Source organism: Pelobates fuscus, chromosome 1 (assembly GCF_036172605.1).
Source record: "Pelobates fuscus isolate aPelFus1 chromosome 1, aPelFus1.pri, whole genome shotgun sequence".
NCBI lineage: Eukaryota > Metazoa > Chordata > Amphibia > Anura > Pelobatidae > Pelobates > Pelobates fuscus.
This window is the reverse complement of record NC_086317.1, coordinates 389,337,857-389,355,099: the sequence shown is the minus strand read 5'-3', so window position 1 is coordinate 389,355,099 and position 17,243 is coordinate 389,337,857. Positions and strand designations below refer to the sequence as shown.

General features: G+C 39.7%; 1 protein-coding gene across 6 annotated transcripts in view; it reads left to right on the top strand.

Annotated features, from left to right (window-relative positions):
• Window positions 1–10,735, top strand: part of IKZF4 (IKAROS family zinc finger 4) — a 39,275-nt gene extending 28,540 nt beyond the window's left edge. Inside the window, exons 4-8 of one of the 6 annotated variants that reach the window (XM_063426758.1) lie at window positions 1,976–2,236; window positions 3,247–3,414; window positions 4,112–4,246; window positions 7,262–7,393; window positions 8,341–10,735. In XM_063426758.1, the coding sequence (XP_063282828.1) occupies window positions 1,976–2,236; window positions 3,247–3,414; window positions 4,112–4,246; window positions 7,262–7,393; window positions 8,341–9,044 (1,400 nt within the window). In that variant the 3' untranslated portion in view covers window positions 9,045–10,735. Of the gene's footprint in view, window positions 1–1,975; window positions 2,237–3,210; window positions 3,415–4,096; window positions 4,247–7,261; window positions 7,394–8,340 lie in introns of all 6 variants that reach the window. The other 5 variants (XM_063426750.1, XM_063426741.1, XM_063426733.1 and 2 more) reach the window with 5 other exon arrangements.
• Window positions 10,736–17,243: the final 6,508 nt, after the last annotated feature.

Here is a 17,243-nt window from a genome sequence, read left to right as displayed (position 1 = left end):
TCCCTTCTGGTTCAGGTAGGCCGCGGACCCTTATGTTTGATCGGCGACCCCTGTTGTCAAGATCTTCCGTTTGGCGTCTTAAATGTAAAAGCATATTACCTTGCCTGTGGATTGCAAGGTTTGAAGCTTCCACTCTCTCCCCTATAGCTTGCACAGAGTGTTCAGTAGCCTGCACCCTGGTGGCCTGTGCTGTAAGTTCAGCCCTGAGCGTGGTTACCTCTGTGCGGATCGCCGCATGCAGGGTGTCAGATAGAGCTTTCATGTCCTCCTTGGTAACCATGGTTGCCATGGTTGCTGTCAGGGCTCTTATATCGGCGCTGATGTCAGCCAGCGAGAGTTCAGCCGGCTCAGAGGCATGTGTGCTGACCGGGGAGTCGGCCATGTTTGCGCCCGCTGCCACGTGGCGACCGGTCGTCGACGGTGCCAGGTACCCGTCCATAGGACCAGCTTGGGAATTGCTCGGGTGAGTCCTGGGGGTTTGTGAGCCGTCTGGGCGTTTTGTGCGCCCCATTATCGTGCCGTGCTGCGGTGTTAGCTTTGCTGTTAAGGCTGTGTGGGACGGAGCTCTTCCCCTAAGCAGCCATTCTCGCTTGCGGCCAAACCACGCCCCCTGAATCTCTTTACTTCATATATCACTACTAGCCTTGATCCAGTGAGTTGTTATTTCCAAGTTTGCATTGAGGCTTTCAGGAGTATTTAAAAGGAAGTTATTCAGTTTTAAGAGGAAAAAAAAGACAAACGCGGGAATGGTAGAATTTCCACTCATAGACATGTAGCACAAATGCAACGTGAAGCAATTGTACTCTGCTTGCTCCGGTACTGGAATTTGCCAACCAAGTCGCCTTGATAGTCTTTAATGTGGAATATCAATGTTTTGTCCATACACTGACAGTCTTCCTTTGACAGTAGTTTTAAAGCATGGGACAGAAACAGAGTAACATGTATAGACAGGCAGTGTGACAAAACCATACCAGAGGGAAATGTGCCCCAGTATAGTGCTATTGCTCCATTGTGACTTGACCACTTAAGAGACAAAAGCAAAACAATTGTAGATTATTAGTTATGAAATTGTTATGCAAAATAGGCCAATTGGCTTTTAGCTGTCATAATCTACATATTACATTCCAACTGTAAATAGAGATTAAAGGGATACTCTAGTGCCCGGAATACAAAGCTTTATTTCTGGCACTACTGATCCCTCCGCCTCCCCCACTCCCTTGCGCCCTCCAACTCGGGTAAATAAAGGGTTAAAAACCCTTGATTTACTTACCTTATCCTAGAGCCGATGTCCCTCGGCGGTGGGTCGTAGCTCTGCCCCCTCCTTTGCCCTGTGGCGAGCTGGGCCTAAAGCGCGCATTAGACCTCCCCATAGGAAAGCATTGAATCATGTTTTCCTATGGGGAAAATCTGACGCTGAAGGCCTTCATGCAGAGCGTGAGGACGTCCTGCGTCAGATAACGGACCAAAAGTCTGTTCCAATTCCGGAAGCGCCCCCAGTGGGGACACAGCACCCAGACCATTTCAATGAGCTGAAGTGGTCTGGGTGCCTACAGTGTCCCTTTAACCCCTTAAGGACACATGACATGTGTGACATGTCATGATTCCATTTTATTCCAGAAGTTTGGTCCTTAAGGGGTTAAGAAAAGCCAATGATGGGTATAAATATGAGGAAATCTTTAATTTTTTTAATGTCAATATAAACCTGTATTTTAAGTGGCGATAGAGGTAGGGCGTAGCCTTACTAATAATGGAAAAGATGGATGATAAGAAATAGTGGCATAACAGATACATAATTTGGTAGATAAAATATGATTCTTGAACCTCTTTCAGGTCCCCGATACTTAGATAATTGTGGTCATAACATTTGTTTCATGGGGTACGAGCAAGTACACAGCATGTAATGTTCCAAGTCTAACTTATTATTATGTTATTTCATTGCATTTTAATGTTGCTCCCATCTGTTTACTCTTTACAGCTAATTCCATCAAAGTAGAAATGTATAGTGATGATGAATCTGGACGCCTTCTTGTCCACGACGACCGACTAAGTGAGAAAGACGATGGGGGCTTGCCTGATGACTCGCTGGTCGAGCCACTAGGCTACTGTGATGGTTCTGGTCAAGACCCACATTCTCCTGGAGGCATTCGCCTCCCCAATGGCAAACTGAAGTGTGATATTTGTGGAATGGTCTGCATTGGACCGAACGTTCTGATGGTGCATAAAAGAAGCCACACGGGTAAGCCAGAGCGGAGTGAAAACTATAGTGTGATGGGACAGAGGGCACGTCGATGGCCGTTATAGTGATATTAAATCCTTTTACTTAAGTGTCAATCAGGGTTTGGGATGGCGTACTGGTAATTTTTGCTTTGTTCATTTATTGAGAGAGTGCTATAGCTAGTGCAGCCAACCTAAAGTGATGTGATTTTGAGCGCCAGGATGGTTTGGTTGGTAATCAGTTGATGTTCAGTTCTAGAGTATATATATGAGGTCAAAAAAGGTGAATTGACATCGTGTGAAAAAGTGGTTTTCACATGACTATATATGACCATTTCTTTTTCTGTGGATCACTAGCTAATAATCGACTGCCGTAGAGGCTGAACTCTGCTTAGTTGAAACTAGACTTCAGTTCTACAATCGAATGAACAAATATGTTATGTATGGAAACCCTGTCTTTTAATTTTTAGATAAGTGTAATTTCTTTATCATTCCTCATCCATCCTGCAGCATCAATTGGCTCACACTTAATTGCCCAAGCTTTCTCCAAGTATAGTAGTTATTGTGAAAAGTAAAGTTGTCAGTTAGATGCGATTAGCTGTTTATGGTCCACTTTGTGAACAGACTGCAAGGTCTTGGATTATTGTACAGTGTTAGTGCAGAAGCCTGCCTTGTGTTGTTAGAGAGGAGATGTATAACTGTACTGAAACCAGTAGATCTGGACAGTTTATAGACTTATAGTAGCAAAACAAGGAAGGTTAGAGAGCATAGTAAATGAAAAGGGATGAATCAACATTTGTTAATTGTTCCTTTCAGTGAAATTCTCTTCCTTTCTAATAGTAGCTCCTAAAGCTGAAAATGGGGTAATACCTTCTCTCCAGAGCCTTGGACTTTAGGCTGACTTCTAATTTGCACAAAATGCTGTGGGAAGTAAGTGGGAGGGCCATTGATCCCCTATGTCTGTACGTTACTAACCAGCTTGCTGTTGTGTTGCAGCACTCAGCGGGGACTTTATGTTTGATGCTGTTTCAGGTGAGCGACCTTTTCACTGTAACCAGTGTGGTGCCTCATTTACTCAGAAGGGGAACCTATTAAGGCACATCAAACTGCACTCGGGTGAGAAGCCTTTCAAGTGCCCATTCTGTAACTACGCTTGCCGTCGTCGAGATGCACTAACAGGTCACCTGCGCACCCACGCTGGTGAGTGTGCTAAGGTTGACCTATTTTGTTAAACAACCAATCTTTCAATGTGGGCATTCAGCCATTCTGGTATTCTTTGGTTCTCTGAAGTCCCAAATTGGTGCTATCTGGCTAAGCCTAATGTGCTGTAAGTGCATGCTATGACCAATTAAATGTTACCTTATTTTTCACATGATTCTAAAATACGTATTTTTGTATCAGATCTATAAAAATTAGAATTTGTTGGAAATGACCAATTATTAAAAAAATTTTTTTAAGAAGGATACTTTTTTTTTGAACACTTGTTTCATCTGGTGACTGAGAAAGAAACCTGCAGAACTCTGCCCCACTATCACTGTGACAGTATAATGACAGAGAACCCAAGAATGCTAGAGGTCTTTAAACTGTCCTTTTCACTTTGCGGGGATGCATGCTAAAAGGAATATATCATTAAATGGCCTTATTATATATTTTCAGTATGTTGATACCTATTTGTATCCAATTCACCATGCATTTTACTAGAACTTCTACAGTTGGCCAATATGATGCAAGTACTACAGGATGTAATATACTTTTACATGACTCTTTTAAGGCAGCCATGATAAATTCCCTTTGACACATATGTGCTATGTTCCTCCTTTCTATTTGATTTATTGGAGACATATCCCTGTTTTATGGGAAGGCTCTATTTCATTTTTTCCAGTCTCCTCCCCCACAGTCGGCAAGCCCTACAAGTGCAACTACTGCGGCCGCAGCTACAAACAGCAGAACACGCTGGAAGAACATAAGGAGCGATGCCACAACTACTTGCAGAGCCTCAGTAATGAAGCCCAGCATCTCCCTGCACATCAAGGTGAATGACCTTCTGGAAGGGTACAAACAGGAAATGTATGTATATAGGGTTCAGCAGCATGCACCTTTATTTATTTGTTGCCAGGTATGGTCTTGGTGTGCATAACCTTATTAAACAGGTGTTTGAAAGTCTTGAGTACGGAAGCTTTTACTTGCAAATACACTATTTATCTCCCTGTTTCCATCTATTATTAGATGTGTTTGTATAATGTCTTGGAGAACAGAAAGTACCAGAATAACCAGTTCCAAGGATACCATACATGGCTTGGTAAATCTGAATTATTAACACTTTTTTGCAGTGCTTATCTGGAAAACTGCAATATTATTACTATTCATGAGAGATGCCAGGGATATAAAACACAAAGCAAGAAAAGCAATATTATCCATCCGTAAACATTAAGTGATCAAAGTTGGCCTTAGACACTGGCTTTGTTGACTGGCAGTCTTTCAGTCAAAACAAGGCTACAGATTTAAGCAAAACACATGACCTTGGAAAGAAGCTTAATTTAATTATTGACTCATTGTGTAGTGAAAAAAAGAAGAACCAAAGAGTCAGGATTTATTGGTTTATGTAGCACCTGGGAAGCCAAATTAGCTACTTAAATGGAAACTATAGTGCCAGGAAAACAAAGTTGTTTTGCTGGTACTATTGCTCCCTGTAGTGCTCCCCTCCATTGTTGTCCTGCCCTCCTTCTGTCACCGGATTCCAGCGTTGTTGACTGTGGATCAGGCTCTTCCCCCATAGGAAAGCATGTATAATGCTTTCCTAACGGGTTTTACATGATGCTGGATGTCCCCATGCTATTCTATGATGGTCATGTTCCAAAATTGCTATCTTCTGGACCTAAAGGGACCCTGTAGTCACAAGAATAGCTACAACTTAATGTAGTGGTCTGGTGTCTACTGCCTATCCCTGCAGGCTTTTTAATGTAAACACTGGCTTTGAGACAAAATGGCTACATAACCTCCAACATAAGTATGTTGCTATTAAGTCATATATTAATTATATGATCAGGGCTAGTTGCAAGAAAAAATGTGGGGCCACTTTATTTTCTTAGAAACCATTTTAATGCTAATTTTGGCAAATGCAGACAATTGGATAACTTTCAATGAAAGTGCATTGAGAGTAGTGGATGCAGGGGAGATATACGTGGGGGATAGGGTATGAAGTGGGTCCATTGGTAATAGGGGCCATGGACCAGGAGGTTGAGACTCTTGGAGGCACAATCATTGTTTTTATAATCTGGTTCCGTATCTTGCATGCCGCTTTACCCATTCCCCATCCCTCTTCCTATGTAGCATGCAAAGGCACCACTTGTTGCTGGCGGCCATATCATATCCCTTCTCCCTGTGTACCACGTGGCTTAGGATGGAACTTGCTGTAGGGTTCAGACTGGGCTGAGCCTCAACTTATCTGCATTGTGGGAGAAAAAGTTGTCAGTGGTTGACGTGAGAGAGGAGAAAGTTGTAAATCTGAGGAAGGGGAACTAATTGTATATAGGGCTTAAGTATGAATCTGTGTGTATTACTGTGTACCTGTATATTGGTGTCTGTTTAACTGTGTTCCTGTATGTTTCTATGCTAGTAAGTCTGTATCCCAACTTCTCCTTCTACTCCCGGCAGTCGGTGATGTCTCTCCACAGGTTCCTACTCAATTTTAAGTATTCTTGAACTTAATGCTGCATTTGACACTCTTGATCATGCCCTTCTTCTCCAAACTTTTCAATCCCTTCCTCTCTGTGACACTGTCCTCTTGTGGTTCTCAACTTCTCATCCAATAACTCCCAATGGTCATTCAGTGTCTCCTTTTCTAATGACACCACCTCCCCTTGTCCTGTCTTGTCTTGGTTGGAGATCTGTTCTTGGTCCCCTTTTGTTTTCTCTTTTCACTGCTTCTCTTGGCAAGCGTGTTAATTCCTTTGGATTCCACTACCATCTATATGCCGATGACCCCCAGATATATTTCTCCTCCCCTGATCTCTCCCCCACTTTCCTAGCATGCATCACTACTATATGCCTTTCTTCCAACTCTGATTGGGTGTCCCCCTGGTTTCTGAAACTCAGTCTCTCTAAAACTAAGCTTAATATTTTTCTTCCTCATAATCCTCCATGGTCCTCCTCTTTCGCTCTCCCTGCAAGTTAATGATCCCCGCATTATCCTATACTATGCCCTCATAATTGGTCTCCCCAGAGACTGTATGGCCTTGCTACTGTCTGTATGAATGCTACCGCCAGGCTGATTTTTCTCTTCTGTTGCTCCTCTCACACCTTGTCCCTCTGTCAATCCTTATATTGGCTTCTTGTACCCTATAGGAATAATTTCAAAATGCTAACCCTTACCTACAAAGCTCTAAACAATTCTAGCTCTGTTACATTTCTTCACCAAGTCGTGGGTATGCCCCTTCTTGTTCTCTCTGCTCTGCTGGTGACCTTCTCCTGTCCGCTGCTTCAATAGAAATTGGCACTTTTACAAATGAATCTTGTTACACCTACCTGGCTGTCAGTCAGACAACCGGTCCTATTACTTACCTCTGTCTTAGCTATGTGGATCTAAACTCAAGAGGCTGGCAATTGTCCAGACCACTTGTGAGATGTAAAGGAAGCTTGGATGATTTCACGGTGACCGTTTACCTGTCTTAATCTGAAGGCAACACATGATTTACTATCCCGTTAATGTCCTTTTAGAAATGACATAGTGACATTTTATAGGTAATGACCATTGCATTGGAAACATTGTTAGTAATTATCTAGTTTAGATATTATATTAATGTTATTTTTACTTTGTCAAATATGGTGTACATAGACACCCAAGTGATGCAGGTGCAGACACACACATCCTTTTAGTGCCTTTGAGTCTCTCTGAGATGCATCATGTAAGTGGTGTTACTTCCATTTTGAATTTTATTAGATTGTGATTTCTTCACTTTCACCCTGCAAAGTTTCTGTGCTATAGCTGGCACATTTTACTAGCATAGCACAAACAACTCGCCCATTCTCTTCTCTCCTTTCCTTCCAGGTGAGGAGATTCGAGACCTGGTGCTGAGACCAGATTCACTACTGCATCTCTCCTCTGACCCGCCGTCTTATATGGACCGGCTGGCATGCAGCCTTACTAAACGCAAGCGCTCCACACCTCAGAAATTTATGGGTAAGAGCACATGTACATGTGTATTGGAGGGGAGCAGTAGTGATAATGTAAAGCTTGTATGTCACAATATTAAAATTAGTATTATGTCTGTCATTGTGCTTAGAGCACCTACAGTTTTTCTATACGTTTATATCTTGTGCTGTGCAGCTACAGCAATTTATTTTTTTAGACATTTATAAGAGACATTGTACCTTCAGTTAAATTGGTAAATTCAGCTGAAAACACCTTGATATAGAATATCATTATATGGTCATGCTTTATAATGTAATAAATTACATGTAGAAAATTATAGCATTTTTTTTTTAATAATTTTTTTACACAATACCTGTCTAGGTACTTCATAAGGTCTCCCCTGGTTTCCTTTACTCTTGTGGGTAGCATGGAGTCTGGTAGTGGGCTTTATGATAATTTTTGATTCTGAATACTGATATACAGCAAACAAAATAAAAACCAGTGCACACAGCTTCTCAATGAACCTCCCAGCGCACAGTGCCAAAGTGACCACAAACCCCTTGTCTTATACAAACAACCACTATAGGTCGGACTTCAACAGATCTTGAAGCAGATTTTCCATGAAATCATAAAGTTTCAGTCAATGTTTCATGCTTAAATAAAGATCTTCAATTCATCATCTGTTGAAGCCTGATCTATACTGGTTATTTGTTTTTGAATATAGATAATATTTTAGAAACCTTTCTTATAAACAACCCTGAATGTATACCAGAGACACTTTTGTCTTATGTTTGTTTGGTTTTTTTTTTCTTGGTACTGCAGATCAAGACAGACATGTCATAGAAACCTTTAGTTTAAGGTTCACTTCTAACATAAATTAACAGTTTGTGCCCCCACAAGTAACATTTGAGACATATAAGTTAATATGAGTACTGTAAAATGTGTTTTTTATCTGATTGATTTCCAGTTTAAGTAACACATTCCATTTTATTTAGGAGAGAAACAGATGCGGTTGAGTCTGAATGACCTCCCGTATGACATGAACTCGAGTTTCGATAAAGATGTAGAAATGGTGCCCCATCACCCTCTGGATCCTGCCTATGGCAACGCATTGGCTTTTGTGGGAGGACCTATGCGCTTACCACCATCAAACTGTATCTCAGAGATCACTCCGGTTATTAGCTCAGTGTACACCCAACTACAGCCCATGCAAGGAAGGCCAGACATGCCAGGAAATCGGGAAGCAGCAGAGGGTCATGAGGACCTACCTGATGGAACACAAATTCATTACAGAGGACGAAGTGAGCATGGGGCTTCCCCTACAAATGGCTGCCAGGACTCCGCAACAGACACTGAAAGCAACCATGAGGAGAGGGGATCCCAGGCTACCAGCAGCCGGCAGAGCCCAGCCTACGCCAAAGAGGACCAGAAACCACCTGAGGCAGGGGTAGTACACCCCTCCCGCTCATTGCCTGGCACTGCCAAAGAAACCCTGCGAGTGCTGGGAGAGGATGGGGAGCAAGTAAAAGCATTTAAGTGTGAGCACTGTCGGGTACTCTTCCTGGACCATGTAATGTTTACAATCCACATGGGTTGCCATGGCTTCAGAGACCCTTTCGAGTGCAATATCTGCGGCTATCATAGCCAGGACCGGTACGAGTTTTCATCACATATTGTGAGAGGGGAGCACAAGGTTTAACAGAGGGAACAGGGGTGGAGCAAGGGAAACTGCACTCACCCCATAGGGCACAGATGCACAGTCTTGCCTAGTGGCAGACACCAATTTATGGCTAGGCCTTTCTAAGCGTGGCCCCTTTAAAAGGTTTTAGTCTTTTGTTGGTTTTATTTTTGATTTTTTGATTTTTTTTTTTTTTACACATAATGGGTGGGTAATTAAAATTAAAGCACCTTTACATGTTTTGTTTTCTTATTTCACTACATTTCACTACTGTAATCCACATGTTATGTGTTTGCAATTGCAAATAATGATGTATTTTGTCCCAACTACCTAAGAGTTACATATGACAGAACCATTAACCTATCTACAGTGACATTTCTACTTCATATGGCATATTAACAGAAATAGGGAATGAAGCAATTTTAATTTTTTAATTTTTTTTTTTAAAGGGGTCAAGGCACTACTGGATTAATGGTCATGTGAGCTTGTTAGACGAAGATACAAATTGCTGGTTATCTAGCCTCACTTTGGTTCATGCACTTAAAGTGCCTTGTTGCCTGTTGGGGTACACTCTCCCCAAGATAGTACAGTGTTAAAAGTAAAAGTCTTTAGCTTTGCTGCCAGATGGGAAGTAGTTAGCTAGTTTATCAAAGTTATTAGTTCCCTTGTCTAGGTCTTTATTTTTCAAGGGATGGTCTCCCAGTCTCAAAATCTATTAACCTCCTGACTTCTAAATACGCACATAGCTCCACAACTATCTCCAGCAAAGGACTTGGGGAGTAGCAGGGCTGGTCTATCCCTTGAAAGTGGTTAAGTGATATCGCCGGTTTTCTCAGCACTTTTGGAAGTGAGGATACAAAACTGTACTTGCCACTCAAATCTCTAAAGCACTCTATCTCTTACTTCCTTGCCCAACAATGTGTTCTTCTTTGCACTGACAGATTGACAACAGACTAATGAAAGTGAATTATTTGCATATTGAAAGATAAACTGCTACCAAGAAGAAGTCCTTAGAGGGTTAAAAAAACAAAACTAGCAAACAAACTAAAAAAATAAAATAAAAATAAATCTATTTAAATATTGTTAACTGTGCAGCTGAATATTTTTCCCCCCCTTAGATATTTTTTTTTTCCCCCTTGCTGCTGGATGGGCCTACCATTTGTTGCAGTGCAGTGAGTTTTAATGCTGCAGATTGTGTAGCAGTTAAGGGGTTAAAATATTACCGCTCTTGTAATTATTTTTGTCTATATTTTCTGAATATTTTGTATATCCCTTAATTTATCCGCTTACATCACCCTGTCTTAAGCGTCAGTTCTTCGATCTTGTTACACAGAGACACATGCACACATAGCCTGGTCATAAGAAGTAAGCCTTTTTTACTTTAATGCTAAATGCTTGCTGTGAGATTAATAGGGGTAACACTTGTGTCCAAGTTATGATCAATTAATGTAAAAACAATCTCAGACGGGTTTTACACCTTTTTGTTAGTGACACAATAAGCAGTTATGTTTTGAGCATTACTGCTCATGTTTGTGTGCCTTGAATGCAATGCGACTTTGCATTCATTGGGTAACTTTATTTAAATTACACAATGTCTCTCCATGTCCAAAGGAGGAGAACCATGATGTTCATTTCTTGGTGCTGAAAATGGAAGCACATATTGTTGTCTTCTGAAAGTTTAACTTAAAGAGACACCCCAAGCACTCTAACCACTAGTTGCAGCGATTATGGTCTAAGGAGGCTATGTGTATAATCCCTTCAGTTTTTGTTCATTCCATTTCCAAGACGTTTATGAAGGTGTGGGGTGTGTAATCTTAGGGAGCTGGAAATCTAGTGCTTGCAAATGGTTTGTTAGTAACTGGGGGGGGGGGGGAAGAGGGGAGTACGTACATTACTAGTGCCATAACACCAACAGCACTATGGTAAGCTGTAATGATTATAATGCTTGGAATGTCCCTTTAATATAAAGACTGAATTAAGCTACAGTATTTGTATGTTCATTATTATTACCCAGTAAAATCCGTGACGGATTGCATACAACAGATGATGTACCTTTGCAAAACAAAAGCCAAAAAAAGTATATCTATCTACCACCTTTCTAGAAACCAAATCTGTGGAGAGCATTATTTTCTTTGGAAGATTTTCCTGACAACTAGAGCCACATGTCAGTTATATTATAAATTAGGATATCCTGATAATATAACTTGAAGCCAAGAGTTTAATGATCTCAAATAACAAGACTGACGACAGCCAGCACGAGAAATTAGTAGGCTCTATATTAACTTCATAATAATGAAAATTGGAAATGGCTTTATTTGAAAATTCAACTTTTCTTATGTGGGGTACTTCATTTTAATTATACTGTTGCTTTAATTATGCATTCGCTACAGTAATTACAAAATGAGACAAAGTATTTGTATTAATTATTTAAATCTTGTGGTAACTCAGAAATTCCCATATACTTTCGGCAGCATCGATCAGCAGTTTTTTTTTTTTCTTTTTTCCATGAATGGTACAATGTCCGTGACAGGGAGGTTTATCAAGGCAAAACGTGCTATTTTGTGTGCAAATATTCAAATATTGAGAGAATATATTGAGAGAATACTGCTAGTTTCCATGTGGATTACTCATTATTTAGTACTTTACCTCAGAAGAGGGACCTGTGTTTGCCTTGATAAATTACCCCCCTCTCCACATCATAAAGGTGAGGGGTTCCTTTGCACCTCAAGTGCAGCATTGTTATTGCATGTAGCTACTTTGTACTAATTACAATTACATCACTTAACCAACACAGAAACAAAATGTTGCTACCCTTGTATTTACTGAACCAATAATGACACTGTGACAGTCCTCAACTCTTCATAATGATGGAAGGGAATCTGGGCAATAAATGTTCCATGCCATTGCTCGCTTGTCCATTACAGGAAAAAGTACTGTAGCAAGTGGCTATAAAGACTCCCATTAACTTCACATGTTTACATTAGTTTGGTATGAATCTCAGATTACATATCAGTGAAAATCAATATTTGCCACATTTTCTTATGATGGTGCGTCAAATTTCCCCAGAAGTAGAATTTAGCAATGACTCTTGCACTGGTCCTCTAAACAGTTATGTTCCTATTTTCTAGAATTCATTTTTAAAAAGCATGTGATATGCTTACTTCCAACCACTGTGTACTAAATAAAATACCAATGCCAACCAGAGTTTCGTGTGGAAACACATATGTATACCAAATGTATCAACTGATAAAGGCCATTTAAAACGTCATTATTTCCCCCAATGCTTTTAAAGGGGCATTTTATGCACCATTAACCGTCGTTATGATGCTTACCGTGTCCCTTTAAATATATTCTAATATACAATGGGATATGTGGCACATATCCTCTACTTATTAACCTAGTGCTAATGTAAGAAAACCCACAGGGCTACATTTCTAATAATGCTTTTATAGTTCAGAGTACTACTGGTTAGCCTACTAATCAGTCATACCGGTATGCTCAAGGACACAGTGCCCGTGTAAGAATTATTTTACTCTTGCACTACACTGCATTAATTTTGCAAATACACACAGATATAATTCCTGTAAGGTAGTTCATCTTCCAGAACATACTGTGCTTGGAGCCATTATGCTCTCTGTCAGAGGAAGTGGTAATAAGGCAAGTTCTAGAAGGAGACTTTTCCCGTCTCCAGCACAAAACCGCCACCTTTAGAAAAGTCTTACAAGGCTAAACCCCCTCCTCCCCCTTAATTGTATGACTAGAGAGCTTTTAAAAAGCACTACAATAGGAAATGACTGATATATTTGCAAATAACCAAAAACATGCAATGCTTTAATAACACACATTTAACACTATTTGATTTCCATTTTACTTTTCTCAAAGATTTAGCTTTGTGGTGCTTTCTCCTTAGTAGCTTGTGTAAAAGAACCTTTTCCTATTGTTTTGCTTGACTCCCCAGCAGCAAAACCAGGGTTCAAACAACACTTAATGATAGCACGTACCATTCTCCGTAATTGCTGCTACCATGAATTTTAAACCAAAGGCTGTTTCATTCATTTCTTTTATACAACACAAAACACCTCAAGATTACAAATATTCTTCTGTTACTCAATATGTGACTATATATTAGGACAAAATGAAATAATTGCAGTAAAGGCTACATCCCTTGAATTTTCTAGAAAGTAACATTTTGCTTATTTTAACTTCACTAAGCATTTGTTTTGTTTTATAGAATCCTCAGTGGTGTTAAGCTTTCTTTACCCATGCTATCAGTATCACACATTACACGAGCAGGTTTACAGTATATGCCACAGGAGAGGTGGTGGGGAAAATAACAAAATGTATCCCTCCACCACTACACCTTAACCATTGAGTATTAATGTAATCATTCTCTTGTAGAATATCCCTACACTTTTTCTAGTGGATTTGTTGGTCATGGAAAATTGCACATTTTTGTACATTTAGTAACCCAGTGAACAATCTTTCCCATTTTCATTGCTGCTCTAGATGCCTCTGAAGTGGCCTTTATTCTTATAGGCTTTAACCATACAACTGAATTAGCCTGTGAGTGGTTACGAACGTTACAAAACCAGCTATTCGGACACCATTAACTTATTCTTCTAACACAGTAGTTTTCAACATCTATCAGGGCTTTCTATATATTTTTTTTATTTGTACTTAATACATTAAAGACTTTTCCCACAACTCTAAACATATTACCTAATACAAAAAAAAAGGTTTTATCCATGAGGAAATATACTACAACTTCTTCATTTACGTACATACTTCCATGTCAGAAGCCTTTACAATAGCTTAACCCCTTAAGGACCAAACTTCTGGAATAAAAGGGAATCATGACGTGTCACAAATGTCATGTGTCCTTAAGGGGTTAAAGATAAGATGTCTCTTGATGGTCTTTTTTTTTTTTTTTTTTTTTTTTAAAGAACAGAACACACCTGCCCAATTGATTATTGAATATACCTTCAACATCTTTTTAGAGACATTGCAGACCAGTTAAAGACTGTACACTACCTGGGGTGGATGTATTCTGCCAATTTAGCGTTGTGCCTATAGAGAGTTACCACTGAAGCCCTTAGTAGCCTGGCATTTTTATTGACAGCTTTGTTTATATTGTTCTTTTCTTGACTTTATTCTACCTGGCTCTTAAAGTTCTGCTAAATAATTCTAAGCTAGGCTCACACAATCCCAGTTTAGAGAATTGACCTCTAATACACGATCAAACTGCAAATATTTTTGTCAATAATATGTTATGATAATAAATTATATTATTAATATAGGATATATTATCAAGATGATTTGATTGGGTTCTATTACAGAAATGTGTCTTCCCATACTGATCAATTAATGTTCAAAAGGCAATTAAAACTGAAAATGGATTTAACTGGGTTATAATTCATGTAAATGTCTATCTAATGAGTGTGCTGTGGCAGCATGTATTTTTGAATATTAGAATAAAACACTGTGCCATTTAACAACAGGAGTTGAGATGTAAGACTTATGAGAAGAACAGTAGCTATCGTGGAGGGATCTGTATGTGTAAAATAAAAAAAATGATTATTCACCACAAAATCCACAATCCGAACAGGTCTAACAAAAAGTATTCTACTTCGATTTTTATCAATGCAAAGTATTGAGGTTTTTTTTTTCATCAGTTTAAAACTTTAGTCTTAATGCATTTCTGTCATGCTTTGTTCTGTTATTGGCTCAATAGTTAAGAAATCTCCTTTACCTCACAGTCCTTCTTTCTGAATTCCGTGAAATTGTACCTTCCATCTACCCCTCTCTACCTCTTGCAACTCTCTGTGCAAATTCCATTTTAGCTGCCCTTTTGCTGTTAAGCAAGTTACACAGCAGTGGCCATCACAAAACTAGGCACAAAGTATTGTCTACATTATACGCAACACCTATAAAAGGAGATTCACGTGGGGAAAGCCACGATAAACAAAACCAGATTATAGTAAAGAGTTGTATATGTTTAAAACAAAACATGACAGAGATGCTTTAATGTGAATGTTTATACACTGTTAAGACTGAAGAGCTACAGCCCCCCCCCCCCCCTCACATTTCAGTAACTGTAGTTTTTAGCAGGTCAACACATGCTGTCATTTATCAATATCATAAAAGCCTGCACTGTTCCAATAAATTATGTAGATAGAGTGCATTTAAAAAACATCTTTTGCTTTAGCAAACATTTCACATGCAGTTTTAAATCCCTGAAAACCCACCAAGACTTACCCAGTAAACTGTGATACTGTTGTACACGTCAAACAAAGACAGGCCATGATTTTGTACACTTTAAGAGGAATAGAGTAATCAAGCAATGTGGACACTTTAAAAGGGCTTTTTAAAAGTCAGCATTTTGTATCTAAATCTATTAATATTTTCTCTTTTAAAAAGCCCAAGAAAATATCCATGGTGTTCGTTCCTTGTTTCTAACATTTCAACAGAAAAGTGCAATATTTCTAATTTCCCATGTTATTATAAGTATTTTCCTGGGTTCTGTTAGATTTTGTTAGCGTTACCACCCTCTGTTTGTGAGGCTAAACTTGCTTTTAAATCTTGCTGCAAAGCTTTTTTTTGTATCTGTAACATAGTGTAAGTAAACATTTGTGTAATGGAGATAATGTATGTTTTGTATTGTTCTGGCTGAAGATCTGTTATAAATAAAATCTGAGTCATTTATCATGTTTGTTTATTTTTTTCTTTTAAATTCTAAATAGATATACTGCCCCTAATCTACTTCCAATGAATACCACAAGATGGCAGTAAGTGAAATATTGTTTATGAACTGATGGACATAACTTTATTCAGGATGCAGAAGTGTTTTCAAAGCGGCATTTTATTTCTGATCCTAATGAAAAAAAATGTTCATCAGGATTCAAGACCATTATGCAATTGTGGAATTCGATTATGAATGGCAACTTGTTTAAAAGGGAAGTCATTAATATTGTTGTGCATTAAATGTTGTGTGGGGTGTGTTCTTTGTATAACTTTCTGCACACTTCGGGTGAAAAGTTTTTTGGAGTAATAAAAACTACAACTATGGATACAAGCCATTACTGAAAGCAACTGCTCACCCAGGCAGAAATGATTTACATGCCAAACGGAGGGATGCTTTGCTAGTCATTTAGGGATAGTACACTCAGCTGCATACATGCATTTGTGGCAAACAGTCTAAAGAACCATGCTTTTTCATTTATAAAGAAAATGTATCTACATAACTAACATAACAGAACTGCATATGTTTTGTGGATGACCATGTTCTTTTGATGTGGCACTGTCCCTTTTGTAAAAATAGATTTAATTGAAATTCCATCACAAAAGATTACAGAGCACTTTCCTTTGTAGAGCTTGATATTTTGGCAAAATATGGCAGCACATAAAGCTGTTACCACCACATCTTGCCATTTCTCGTCAGCAGTCACTCAGGACTGCTCATGCTGATTGGCCAGGGTGGTGTTTTCCCTATGGGAAAACATTGGGAAAGATCATCAATTCTAAAGATGTCAACTGAGAGGCAGATTGGGGCTGGGCCCAGTGCCGGTGGACCTGTGTGGCGCTGGAATAAAGGTGAGTTTTTAAAAAAAAAAAAAAAAAAATCGCAAGTGGGCAGCCAGCTAGTGTTTTTAACACTATAGAGTTTCTTTAAAGGGACACTATAGTCACCAGAATAATTACAGCTTAAAGGACCACTCTAGTGCCAGGAAAGCATACTCGTTTTCCTGGCACTAGAGTACCCTGAGGGTGCCCCCACCCTCAGGGACCCACTCCCGCCCGCCTCTGGAAAGGGGAAAGGGGTAAAAACTTACCTTTTTCCAGCGCTGGGCGGGGAGCTCTCCTCCTCTCCGCCTCCGTTCCTCCCCGTCGGCTGAATGCGCACGCGCGGCAAGAGCTGCGCGCGCATTCAGCCGGTCACATAGGAAAGCATTCATAATGCTTTCCTATGGACGCTTGCGTGCTCTCACTGTGATTTTCACAGTGAGAATCACGCAAGCGCCTCTAGCGGCTGTCAGTGAGACAGCCACTAGAGGATTAGGGGGAAGGCTTAACTAATTGATAAACATAGCAGTTTCTCTGAATGGCCATTATACTGGCATACATACTGGCACACACACACACACACAGACCTATTGACAGACACAAACACAGACCTAGTGACAGACACACACACACAAACACAGACCTAGTGACAGACACACA